This window comes from Narcine bancroftii, chromosome 3, assembly GCF_036971445.1.
Source record: "Narcine bancroftii isolate sNarBan1 chromosome 3, sNarBan1.hap1, whole genome shotgun sequence".
In the NCBI taxonomy this organism is placed as follows: Eukaryota; Metazoa; Chordata; class Chondrichthyes; order Torpediniformes; family Narcinidae; genus Narcine; species Narcine bancroftii.
In genome coordinates, this window is record NC_091471.1 from 62,799,572 (window position 1) to 62,813,919 (window position 14,348).

Consider the following 14,348-nt stretch of genomic DNA (forward strand, 5'->3'; position numbering starts at 1 on the left):
GTGACCTTAAGCTACAGGTAAAGTGGCAACAAAGGCAGATAGTGAGGCAGTGAGTTGTTGAGACATCATGTCACAGCTGTACAAGTTATTGGTAACACCACATTTGGAATACTGTGTGCAGTTCTGGTCACCTTGCTTTAGGTAGGATGTCGTTAAACTAGAAAGGATGCAAAAATATTCAGGAGGGTGATACTAGATCTGTTTAGCTTCAGTTATAAAGAGAGGCTAGATAGGCTAGGACATTTTCCCTAGAAAGTAGGATTCTGAGAGATGACATTATGGACAAATTGAGGGGCTTAAATGAGGTAAAAACTCAATGCTGCCTTTATCAAGGTTTCAAGCCCGAAAAGTTGGTTATGTATCTTTATCTTTGGTATATAAAGTGATCTGCAGAGTTTCTCCAGCATTATATTTTTACTTCAACCACGGTGTCTGCAGACTTTCGTGTTTTACTTTCCCCAGAGCAGGAGAGTCTAGGTTTAAGGTGATGTGGGAAAGATATGAAAGGAAATTGAGGGGTAACATTTTCCACACAGAAGATAGTGGGATACCAAAGAGTAGAGACAGGTACAATTAAAATTTCCTTCTGTTTGTATGAGAACTAGACACTTTTGCTTACAATCCTCATTCTCTTTTCCTTTATATAGACTAAATATGTTTAAAATCTGTCCTGCCAGGCATGTCCCCCTGTTTTCTTTTTCTTTGGCTTGGCTTCGCGGTCGAAGATTTATGGAGGGGTAATGTCCACGTCAGCTGCAGGCTCGTTTGTGGCTGACAAGTCCAAAGCGGGACAGGCAGACACGGTTGTAGCGGTTGCAAGGGAAAATTGGTTGGTTGGGGTTGGGTGTTGAGTTTTTCCTCCTTTGTCTTTTCTTCAAAGGAGGTTGCTGCCCGCTGAAATGTGAGGCGCCAAGATGCACGGTTGGAGGCGATATCAGCCCACTGGCGGTGGTCAATGTGGCAGGCACCAAGAGATTTCTTTAGGCAGTCCTTGTACCTCTTCTTTGGTGCACCTCTGTCACGGTGGCCAGTGGAGAGCTCGCCATATAACACGATCTTGGGAAGGCGATGGTCCTCCATTCTGGAGACATGACCTACCCAGCGCAGTTGGATCTTCAGCAGCTTGGATTCAATGCTGTCGGCCTTTGCCATCTCGAGTACTTCGATGTTGGAGATAAAGTCACTCCAATGAATGTTGAGGATGGAGCGGAGACAACGCTGGTGGAAGCGTTCTAGAAGCTGTAGGTGATGCCAGTAGAGGACCCATGATTCGGAGCCGAACAGGAGTGTGGGTATGACAAGGGCTCTGTATATGCTAATCTTTGTGAGGTTTTTCAGTTGGTTGTTTTTCCTGACTCTTTTGTGTAGTTTTCCAAAGGTGCTATTTGCCTTGGCGAGTCTGTTGTCTATCCCTGTGGTACATAGACAAAACACCTTTCAATGTGTAACACATGAGAGCTTAACCTGATTTTAACTGTCCCTTAACTACCACATTATTTCACCCGTAAGAGAAATTCCCTTTGTCCCACTCCTTGCCCTCCCTCACCTTCTTGTCTCTCTCAGTTCTGATGAAGCACCCAAATCTGAAAGACTGAAATGTTAACTGTTTTTCTTTCTGCAAATACTGCCAAACCTGCCGAGTTTTACCAGCAATTCCTGGTTTTATCACATTTTAAATTTTGGTCCATGTGTGCAAATTGGTCAGTCGAGTCATGGTTTTTCTTACGGTTTTTTTGTGGTGTTTTGTTGGTGTTACCAACCCTCACCAGACCCTCAATGTAACTTACTTCCTTATAGTTTGGTCTAGAATGTGTAATTGGAAAAAATACACATTAAACAAAATCTACAGGTAGATTAGTTTTAATTCTCAAGCACAATAGTGCAGCATACGTTCTGCTACCTTAAGTGATCAACACTTGTGATTCCTTCGCAAGTTTTATTGACACAACTATCTCTAGTTGGTGCCCAACACAGCTGGATAAAAAAATATGTTGCTCTCATATGAAGAACCATTTTGTGGTAATTCTATGAAAATCTGGTTGTGTTCTTCATCATTTGAGTTGCCATTGGGGTAGTCTCTGTTGATTTGAGGTACTGTGTTTGAAACAGATGATTTGGGACTGTGCAAATTGAAAAAAAAATCTCAGAATCCAAACCAGTATGAACCATGAAAGACAGATTGTTCCTGACAAATTTACTGGAAGGTATTGTGGAAATAGAGAATGACTGAATATTGCCATAATGAATCTTAGAATCACCCTGGTTCCTAGGAAAGCCCTGGGAATTAGAAAGAAGTTATTACCAGATTATTAATTAGATGTATAAGGGGAAGCAGAAGAGAGATACTGATGGCAATAACTCTCACAGCTGTGATCTAAAGTATTTATGAGGTAACAGGAGGCCACTCAAGCCTGTTGTCCATATGTTTTGAGCCTTTGCTATTGATTCTATATTTAGTATGTTGAGTACTTCTTAAGTGCTAATGTTATGTTTTTCAGTGCATCCAAACATTCACTGGAAAGAGATTTAATTATACTGTATATGAAGAGAAAACTATGGGGTGTAATGATTTTGTGTTTACATAATTTTTCTTCATTGTTTTTTCAGTTTGAAGAGTTAAATAATTCCACTGTCTCATTACCAGCATTATAATGAGCATTACCTTTTGCTAAATAAAACTTTAACATAATTAACCATAGGAACAGGTCATATTTAATGTAATTGGTTATTTAGTTTATAATGTGCTTTTCATTTATATTCTTTAGTTGACAGAAGGCAGCTTATGGCAACATATGAAACCATTACACTTCTTTTTCATTTTGTCAGTAAATGAATAAAATCTATATCAATATATGAAAGGATAAAAGAATACAAGTCAGAATTGTGAATTATAAAACTAAAATTGTGCACAATTTATCTGTAAAGCTTTACGGAAATGTTATTTTAAAATATATTTTGTACCTCACATTTTCAGTAAAGTTAGAGAAATTACATTTTTACCATTATACATTGGACTGCACCCCATCGACCAGAGCATCCCAGATCTGCTCATCCTCCCGTTCTCAGGCTGTCCTGTCCTCATACCCGCTGTTCCTCGCAAGTGCACGTAGGATGAGGACATGGTCCTCAATGGACTTATCAGGCCACTGCTTCGGTTGCAAGAGTTGATGCCTTGCTCAGACAAGGTTTTGGGGCCTCATGTAGAGGGCTTCAGCTTCTCAATAGCCGCTGAATAAGTCATACAGTCCCTGATGATCAGGAATCCTTTAGGTCCGACGTGAGAAAGGACCGCTGACCTATTGAGTTCATCCGTTGAGTAGACCTCTATCATGGTGGACAGGTACTCTTGGAAACACTCCAGCAGGTTTGCAAACTCTTCTGGGGCCTTCGGGGACAGAGGGTCGATGAGGAGCATCACGGGGTTCAACAGCACTTCCATTCTGTTCTTTAGTGAATAAAATTGTCGCACTACAGAGAGCCCTCAAGACCAGAGAGAGTACAACATGTTTTCATTCAATAAGAATGACACACATGGTCTGTGGACTGAAATGGGGTTTTGGCAGGTGTCCAGGGTTTATATCGAGATAAACGAGGGGCAGAGTCAGGGTAGGGCATCCTTAGAGCATCGCACCAGTAGTGAATTCCCAGTTCACTACAGTTGGCTGCCTTCTTGAGGATGTCTTGATAGATGAATCCACCTCGCTTAGGTGTCTTCAGTGTACGCGATGTCTTAGCCTGTGATGGACCTGGCTATCTTCCTTTTCAGCTTCTGCTTTTCTAGGAAGTGAACCTGTTGAAGTTTGATAGATTTTTCAACAGCATACCAAATCTCCTCAGATTTCACAGAATGTAGAGGTGTTGATGTGCCTTCTTCATGGTGGCTTCAATGTGTTTGATCCAGGAGTAGTCTTCTGAAGATGTGGGGGTGCTGGTAGTCATGGTGGGGACATCGGCACACAAAACTCAAAACAGTCAACCAGTTTACCTATCTCGGCTGCACCATTTCATCGGATGCAAGGATCGACAATGAGATAGACAACAGACTTGCCAAGGCAAATAGCGCCTTTGGAAGACTACACAAAAGAGTCTGGAAAAACAACCAACTGAAAAACCTCACAAAGATTAGTGTATACAGAGCCGTTGTCATACCCACACTCCTGTTTGGCTCCGAATCATGGGTCCTCTATCGGCATCACCTACGGCTCCTAGAACGCTTCCACCAGCGTTGTCTCCGCTCCATCCTCAACATTCATTGGAGCGACTTACTTCATCTCCAACATCGAAGTACTCAAGATGGCAGAGGCCGACAGCATCGAATCCACGCTGCTGAAGATCAAACTGTGCTGGGTAGGTCACATCCCCAGAATGGAGGACCATCGCCTTCCCAAGATCGTGTTATATGGCGCGCTCTCCATTAGCCACCGTGACAGAGGTGCACCAAAGGACTGCCTAAAGAAATCTCTTGGTGCCTGCCACATTGACCACCGCCAGTGGGCTGATATCGCCTCAAACCATGCATCTTGGCACCTCACAGTTCGGTGGGCAGCAACCTCCTTTGAAGAAGACCGCAGAGCTCACCTCACTGACAAAAGACAAAGGAGGAAAAACCCAACACCCAACCCCAACCAACCAATATTCCCTTGCAACCACTGCAACCGTGTCTGCCTGTCCCGCATTGGACTTGTCAGCCACAAACGAGCCTGTAGCTGACGTGGACATTACCCCTCCATAAATCTTCGTCCGCGAAACCAAGCCAAAGAAAGAAAGAAAGAAGAGTCTTCTGAAATATGGACGTCCAGGAAGTTAAAGATTCTAGCCCTCTTCACCTCTGTCCATTAATGTGGACAGGTGTGTGATCCCTCAGCCTTTCCTTCCTTACATCAGCAATGAGCTCCATGGCATTAGAGCATTATTGTTGAAGTTATAAAGATTAGTGGAAGTTGAGAGGAGATCTGCCAAATTGTTCTGTGTTTAGCTTCAGATTACAGCATCTGCAAACTTCCAAGTGTCTTTTAAGCTTCTTTTAAAACAAGGATCAAAGTTTAGAAATTTTCTTCCTATGTTTCCATTGTCCTAGATCTTCATGATGAGAGATCAGAACTTGTGAGGCATCGGCTGAAATGACCTTATTATTTTTGCTCCATTACAGGCTTCGGATATTGCAAAAGGAGAACACGAGGTGATGGAAGTGCCTGTGTCATGTTGTCGAAGCCCCACCCCAGGAGGCAGCATGATGAAATTCAGAAGTCGATCGCAAGGTAGGCATCAATCTCCTTTTGACTGACTGATCTTAATTTTTACATTTCTCATAATTTTCCAAGAAGAAAATACCATGAGTGCTAGAGAAGGGGAAACTGATAACTACGGATAAGATTTCAAGAAAACTGGAATGAGAGCAATTTCTCAAAGAGATTAAATTGTTCAACAGTGACTAGTATACATTTAAATAAAGGCATCTGAGTTAGAGGACTGGATTTTGGCATTTTCTCAGACTATGAATTGAAAATGGAATTATTATGTTTCCATGCCCCCTACAGATTAAGAGATTTTCCCTTTCATTAATTTCAGTGGAAAGAAAATCAATATCCTAATAATGTAGGTTATGACTGTTACCTTTACTGTCTGGCATTAAGGACAAATCACACTCCTATAACCCAAGACTCTCTCCTCACTGAGAGTCAAAGGAAAAGCCCTCCAATGGTTAGAATCATACCTCACACAAAAGAAGATAGTTATGGTTGTTATTTACCATCCTAGCACATCATGGCAGAAGTTCTACAGGGCAGTATCCCTGGTCAAACCACCTTCAGCTGCTTCATCTACTTTCTATGCAGTTAGATTACCCAGCGAATGGAATTTGGAATCTGAGACAATGCAACAATGAAGGATTGGGTCAATAATGAGTTGATTGTCACATACATGGTACTAAAATTATTACTTGCTGCAGTCAAGCAGGGACTAGTATACATAATTTAAAAAGACAATAAATACAGAATGTAATACATTTCAAATATAATACAATATATTTCGATGTAAGGATCATTGTGAGAGTTGGAAATTTTTCATCTGATGAGTTTGCATTCCACTGCTGCCTTCATCCTGGATGGCAGTGGTCATGTGTTTGGGAGGTACTATTAAGAAGTTCAGGATACTTTGTACTGCAAACAGAGAATGTTCTGAATATTGCTTTCTGTGTCAATTAGGCATATTGCTTTATGTTGAGCTTCTTGAATGTGGTTGGAGTTGCCCACATCCAGCAAAGTGGAGGGCTTTCCATCATGTTTGTGCCTTTGGAGTCAAGATGTAAATGCTGGAGAGTATCCACTCTTGATTCTGTAAACACTGAGATTTTAATATATTGTTGAACTCACATGTGTCATATGACATTGCTTATCATGAATGCAGTGAGGAAATTCAGGCCTACAACAAGCATCAATTATTTCATGTACAAAATATTGAAAAACCCATAATTGACAAGATATGAAGTGCAGGGAGGCTTGAGGATGACAAATGTTTTGTTGTATTTATAAAAAGGCAGCAAGGACAAGCCGCTTGCAATTTGAAAAGGTGACCAAAAAGATTGACGAGGGCAGGGCAGTAGATGTCGATGTGGATTTTAGCAAGGCCCCAGATCGCAGGTTAGTCTGGAAGGTTAAAACACGGAATCCTCGGTGACCTGACCAATTGGATTCAGTGAAAGAAATCAGAAGATAATGGTAAAGGGATGTTTTTCTGTTGAAGGGAAGTGACCAGTTACGTGCCATGGATTGGTGCTGAGTTGGCTGTTATTTGTTATCTATATTTAAAATTTGGATGTCAATGTGGTTTACATGATTAGTAAACTTGCAGGTAGCACCAAATGCCTGGTGTAGTAGACAGTGAGGAAGGAGAGGAGTAAAACACAAAAGTCGGCAGACACTGTCATTGAAGTAAAAACACCATGCTGAGAAACTCAGCAGGTCAGACAATGTACTTTATATAGTAAAGATAAAGATACATAACCAACATTTTGGGTTTGAGCCCATCATCAAGGTATGAACAAAATGTAAGCAGGCATCCAAACATATTAATGTTTACAATAGGATCTAGGTCAATTGGGAAAGTGGGCCAAGGAGTAGCAAATGGAATTTAACTTTGACAAGTGTGAAGTGTTGCACTTTAGTAAAGCCTGAAACAGTAAATGCAGGGCCCCGGACAATGCTGTAGAACAGAAAGACCTGGGACACCGGTGCACAGTTGCATGTAAGTGGTAACTCAATTGGACAAGGTAATGATGCTCACCTTCATTGAGTACAAAAGCTGGTTCATCATTCAGCTGTGCAAAGCATCGGTGAGACTGCATTTGAAAGTTGCAGTTCTGGTCACTTTGTTATTGGGAGAATATCAATGATTTGGACAATGTGCAGAGGAGATTCAGCAGAATATTGTAAGGACTGGAGGGCTTGAGTTATAGAGAGAAGCTAGGTAGGCTGGATTTTTATTCCTTAGAGTATAGGAAGCTAAACGGTGATCTTATAGAGGTTTATGAAATCACAAGGAGCAGAAACTAAATGCTTATTGTCTTTTTCCCAGGGTAGGTGAGTCTAAAACAAGATTACAGTCAAATGAGATTGACTGGTGGTGTGTTATACTGATGGCTGGCTCTGCCCCATCTACCCATGTGTAACCTTGGTTTCCCGCCTAAACCCTGAGCCCTTCTGAAGACCACTGTAAGACCCTACCCTCAGTTATAAGCTAATAAAAGTGTATGTTCTCCCTCCAGTCATGAGAGCTTTTATTCATGCTACAAAGATGTTGTGGATTTAAGGGGAGAGATTTAAGAGGGACCTGAAGAGCAACGTTTTCACTCAGAAGGGGTCCATATCTGGAATGGGCTGCCTGTAGCAGCAGGCATGATTTTGACGTTCAGAGACATTTCAACCAATCAAGGAAAGGAAGAGCTAAGAAGGATACAGACTAGCCCTGAACTACAATTCAACATGTACAAGTTGAACTGAAGAGCCTTTTCTGTGCTTTATGCGTCTATGACTTCACAATATGAGCATAGAACATTATAGCATATTAAAGGCCCCTTGGCTCACAATGTTGTGCTGACTTATTAAAACCTATTGCACAACATATTCCTTACCTTACATCCATAACCCTTTATTTTTCTTCCATCCATGTGCCTATATAAGAATCTTATAAATGTTCTTATTGTATCAGCCTCCACTACCACTCTGGCAATGCACTCCAGGCTCCTATCACTCTATGAAAAAAAACTTGCCTCTGATGTCTCCCTGAAACTTTCCCCCATTCTCATTAGAGATGTCCTCTGCTATTTGCTGTCATCATCCCAGGAAAAAGGTGCTGGTGTCAACCCTATTAATGCCTCTCATAATCCTATTAATGTCTATTATGTCACCTCTCATGTTTCATTGCTCAATTTATAAGTTTAACATCATATACATAAGTACAATGTGCAGAGATACCGGAATTCTTACTTGTTGCAGCCTCACGTGTACCATACACCAACAACAACGATTTAAACTAAATTAACGCAATGCGCCAGGAGACAAAAACAAAGAAAATATATATAAAAGAAAAGATAAACATTCACAGTTGCAGTTAGACAAATGTGTTGTTTCAGTCTTGCTGGCAGATATTTTGGTGGCCTTCGAAATCTTATGTTTAGTATGGGGACATTCTCGAGCTTTAGAAAAAAAAGCAACTGTTCTTGAACCTAGAGGCTCCAGACTTCAGGCTTCTGTACCATCTGCTTCAGCAATGAGAAGAGTGTGATAGGGACCCTTTATAATGATGGCTGCCTTCTTGATTCAGCACCTCGTGTAGATGTCTGCAGTGAATGATAAGTTAGTGCCCATGATGGAATTGGCTAGTTTTGCTATTTTTTTGGAGCCTTCTGCATTCCTGGGCACTCGAGTTTCCAAACCACGCCATGATGCATCCCGTCAGTGTACTCTCCACAGTATGTCTGTAGAAGTTCAATAGAGTATTTAACGACATGACTAATCTCCTTCAGCTCTTTAGAAAGTGAAGTCATTGGTGTGCCTTTTTCACAGCTGCCTTGATGTGTTGGGTCCAGGAGTGGTCTTCCTGACACAAGTTTCTTACATCCAGGAGTACCCCTCTGATTGTTGCTATTTGTTCAACAGGTGGAGGGAGCCGCTTGGAATCCGTTGGAGAAGATGATGAGTTGATTGTGGAAAATGGGGAAACAAGCAGTGAAATGTCAGAAAATCCACCACGTGGTGGGCGGAAGCATTCCCTCCCCCAGCAACTTGTGGCAGCTGGAACCAAGCAGGTGCAGACTGAGCTCTTCGCTGTCATAACTTCACCCAATCTCTTGATCTCTTAAATTTGCTTCCAAGAGCAACAATTTCTGCAAAATGGAAAGCTGAATCACAGAACACTTTCACAAATTGTGGCTTTCCTTCGTGCCTTTATCATCCTGCTATGGAATGATTAAAGGAATGAGATGAAAAGTTATTGTCATACACATAGGTACAATGTACAAATATGTTGAAATTGTTCTAGTTTTTTTTTGCAGCTGCACAGATATGTAAAATATATTATTTATTTATATAATTATTTACTCATTAAAATCACCTTGTGAGAAAAAAAGATAATAATTATAGAAGTATAGATAAATCATCAGTTGCAATTAGTGCAAAAACACATAATTGTTCAATAGTGCAGGTAGATCTTTGGTCCTGAAGTGATCATCTGATTTGGGTGTCACAGGAAGATTCAATAGCCATGATCACAGTTGGAAAGAAAACTTGTTCTTGAACATAGAGGTGCTCGAGTTCAGGCGTCTCTACCCTTGGTACAGTGAGAAGAGAGCATGACCAGGGTTAAGGAAAATCATGTCAAAGGCTGAACAATTCTCTGATTCTGGTGGCCACCTTCCAAAGTTTTGTCATCTTCCAAAACTCCAGTAAACTGGGGAACAGCAATCGTTATGCTGCTCTTTAAGAAAAGAGAGAAAGAGAAAAAAAAAATAGTTTATTGGCTTGAAATATCCTGATATACAATAAGGAAGTGATTGCAAAATGAGAAAAAGATTTAAAAAAACATGTTGATGCAGAACCAGTGCAAGTTTATGAAAGTGAAATAATGTTTCAGAAATGGATTAGATTTTTTTGAGGGAGTTGCTGGCAAGGTAGATAATAGTGAGCCAATGGATGTATTGTATTCGGATTTCCAATCGTAGACTTGTAAGAGGTCACTTGAAAGATTATGGCACAAAATGAGGTTGAGGATAACATATTACCATAGAATGGATTGATTATTACACTAAAAAGAAAGGGTAAAGATAAATGGATAATTTTGAAATTTGTATGGTGTAACTAGTGGGGTTTCAAATCATGGTAATAATTTAGGTGAAGGGACTAGGTGTAATTCATTATGGTTGAAGTTAGAAAGATTAGTGGAAGTTGTGAGGAGGCCACAAATTATCTACAATTGGATATAGACAAGTTAGGCAAGTACACAAAGAGACGGTAAGTGGTGTATACTGAAGGTAAATGTGAAATGATATCTTTTGGTAGGAAGAATAGAAAGAGAAATGTTAATTAAATGATGTGAGACTATGAATTAAAAAGTGACTACTGGAAATACTCAGTTGGTCAAGGAGCGTCTGTGGAAAGAGAAACAAAGTTAATGTTTTAGGTCTTAGTTCAAGGAGATGAATGCCCAGATTCATTGTGGCCATGAAAATTGAAATTAATCAAAATTCAAGATGCCTTTATTATCATGTAATAGTACAGAACATGTAATATTACACAAAATAGCCTTCTTCCTCCTATAAGGCAAAGAGTCACCATTAGTATTGCCCGGTGCCCCTTACAGTACAAGGGAAAGATTAGGAAAATACTCTCATTGAGAGTCCATGGATTTGCTTCCAATCCTCCCACAGCCTCTGCAGCTTTACTGACTCCTGTTTGATCCATCAGCAACCGGTGCTCTGGACCCAACCTCTGACTTGATCAGTAAGCCTTCAGCACCTGAGGCCCTTCGGTAGCTCTTAATGCCCTCAGCTCCGTCTTGAATCCCAGCTCCAATTCGTGGTTCCCATGAACCAGTCTCCAGCAGCCCAAAACCCATGTGGGTCCACTAACCACAAGTTGCCCACAGCCTGTGTAGGTCCCTCAGCTGCTGAGCCCCTCACTGGCCACTGCTGTGTTCATCATCCTGTAGGGTTGTCTACTTTGCTTCTCCTTCTCAACAGGGGAGTGTTCTCCCCATTTCTGGTGCTCTGTGCCATTGTACTGCTGCCCGGTATCTGTAACACTCATGACCACTGCAGAGCACAGGCACCGCCATCTTGGGCACAGATCCAAGATTTTAAAATAAAAGACCATTGACTCCTTTCATGGGCTGATTAACACCTGTATGGAGCCGCCGGCACTTGGATCAGGTGGTTGAACCATTTGGAGCAGCGCTGTGTCTCCGCTCTTCTGGGTCTACAACAGTGGCAGCAGAACTTTATGAGAATTCTCTACCTTTGGAGAGCTATGGATGTATTCAGGTCTGAAATAGGGATCAGCTTAGGAAGTGAAGTTCACATCAGTAATATTCATGCTGGGTAATAGAGCTGACCACAGTGGAAAAATGGCCAATCGCAACTACTTCTTAAGTTCTGTATTACTTTTTAATCTGTTTTCCACTGTGGAGATACCAGGATTTTACACATGATTTTATTTTATTTTATATCTTGCCTTTATTCATCAAATTTATAAAATATGCAATTTATTTGGCAGAGTCAGTCCTGGAAACATGGCAAATCATTCATTTAATTGAGGAACAGAATCCTCTCATGAATTGAATCAAATTGCAATAAAGACTCATTTTATGCTCAGTAAAATTACTCCATGAGACAAGACCTGAGGGTTCATTGTTTGAGTATTGGGCACATATTGGGAACTATATTATGGCAGCTTTGTATGATTTGTCATTGAGGAAATTTAGCATTGAAAATAATGAGGAGCAAGTTGATTTGATTGTTATAGTTACCAACATATGCTCCCCTAACACGAAGCATTGCTATACAACATCAACTTTGTATAATTTACTGATCTGAATTATTCTTCATTTGGAAACACAACAGGTTAATTGTCTGTGCAGTGCCATGAGTGAGTTTCCAGAAATGTGAATTTTAGTCTTTGGGCTGAGGCCATGTCATGCCATCTTGTTCTTTGTTTATCATTTACAGGAGTATCAAATAATTAAAAAGTCAGCACGTTCCTTAAGTACAGTTCAAGTGGAATCACCTTGGCGGCTCGCCCAGCCTTCAATCATCTCCAACATTGTTCTAATGAAAGGACAAGGAAAGGTAAACCTTGATTTGATCAGAATTTATTCGAGAAGTCTTTGGTGGAGCATCAGGCAGGTAATTACTAATTTGAAAGTTTAGAATCACCCCAGGCTAGATAAGAGGGACATTAATGAACATTAATTAGGAATTTTAAGAGAGGTATGTAAGATGATAAGAGACATAGAGAGGGTGGACAGTCAGCACCTTTTTTCCCAAGGTGACAATAGCAAAGACCAGGGGGCACCTGCTTCAGATGAGGGGAGGAAGGTTTAGTGGAGACATGAGAGGTAAGTTTTTACACAGAAATTGGTGGGTGCCTTGAATGCATTACTGGAAGTGGTGGTGGAGGCAAGTTCAACAGGGGCATGTAGAAGATTCTTAGATAGGCAGGTGGATGCAAAAAAAAATAGGGTTATGTGTGGTGAGGTTGGGAAGGATTAGACTAGGCACTTTCAAGTGGCCAAAATACCCTGATGTAAAGCCGCCTATTGTACTCCAATTCGGCTGTTGGGTGGCCATCTGAAAGTGGAGAACCTGGCCAGGAGGAGCACTTGCCTAACCCTCCTCCTGTAGGTATAATCTCCGGCTCCAAGAATCCCCCGTTGCACCTGAAAGTAGCAGTGGGACTACAGCCACAGTCCACAGGAGCCAGCGTTCACTTGGACACAGCTCTCCTTCAGCTGGCACATTCAGGTGACAGAAAGGCGTCTTCTCCGCGGCCACCTGAACATCCCAGCTGCACTCCCCCAGCCGCGTCTGCCGGTGCATTATCTGCATCTGAGCACCAGAAAGCAGCTACTGATGTGGAGTAGGTTTATAGAGGTTGGCACAACATTGTGGGCTTAAGAGTTTGGGGTATGCTGTAGTGTTTTATGTTCTAATCGTTGATTTATTCCTACTTTCCTCTCTTAATATCTTTACCCTTGGTGATGTTCCACAGCTATAGAACTTGGTAGTTTTCTCAAAATCTTGAACATCATATTAATTAAAAATTTTACCTCTTTCTAGTCCAGGAAGATTAATGGAATTGCTGATGAGAGTTTTATTTTCAATTAAGGATATATAATAGGAAGTAACAGAGAAAGTGTAAAAATTGTGACATCTTAATTATTCCGTGTTACCTCTGTTTTGCAGGGTCTTGGTTTCAGCATAGTTGGTGGCCAGGATTCTGCCCGAGGACGGATGGGAATATTTGTTAAAACCATTTTTCCAAATGGAGCAGCTACTGCTGATGGGAGATTGAAGGAAGGTCCAAAGTCTGATTCTTTAAATCTCTTACTAATCTTTGAGCCATTTTACAAAGGCCATTCTGTACTGACAATAACCACGCCAGCAGTGCGAGTATAAGACAGCTTTAATAAACTAATATGTACACTGAGGTCTTGTCTCTGCAAGACGAACCTGCTTTATATACAAGGTCACCGGGATGACCCCTGGTGACCTAGTGGTGTAATTACATATCACCACACATTCATAGCAATATTTAAATTATAACCAATTACTATTAAATTACTCTGTTCGATTGACCTCACCAGTGGCAGATTAACCATTAAGATGAGTAAGATGAAGCCTAGGAGCTCAGAAGGTAAGGGGACCCATCAAACAACAATAGAAATAAGAGCTACAGCAATAGAAATTTTACTTGAATGATGCCAAAGGGAACTCACCCACAATATTAAAAGTATTTTTAAATTGCAGCAACTTGTAGCTTTCAATGCTCCTGTCAATTGGCTTTCATCTATTCACTGAAATCAAAAAGCAGTGGGCTTGCTCAGGGAGGAGATGGCGGCTCAGTGAGGGATCAATGGCCATCTTCATTATCCATAATCCCCCATGCAGCTGGAACTGCTCTGCCTGTGCCAGCACCAGGGACACGCACATGCCTGTCATCGCCTGCCTTCTATTCGTAACTATGTACCCAATTGTTATAGCATTAATTCTAAGAATTGCGATCATAATGCAGGTATGTATAAATAACCCATACACCAGGAAATTTTCTTTTCTTTTCAAATACAGTTGCACAGGGGTG

General features: G+C 41.1%; 1 protein-coding gene across 2 annotated transcripts in view; it reads left to right on the forward strand.

Moving 5' to 3' along the window:
- The window catches only part of pdzd2 (PDZ domain containing 2), a 284,865-nt gene that overhangs the window by 186,221 nt on the left and 84,296 nt on the right, over positions 1 to 14,348 (forward strand). For both annotated transcript variants that reach the window (XM_069924184.1, XM_069924185.1), the window contains exons 6-9: positions 5,150 to 5,258; positions 9,156 to 9,304; positions 12,218 to 12,337; positions 13,454 to 13,568. In XM_069924184.1, the coding sequence (XP_069780285.1) occupies positions 5,150 to 5,258; positions 9,156 to 9,304; positions 12,218 to 12,337; positions 13,454 to 13,568 (493 nt within the window). The remainder of the gene's footprint in view (positions 1 to 5,149; positions 5,259 to 9,155; positions 9,305 to 12,217; positions 12,338 to 13,453; positions 13,569 to 14,348) is intronic.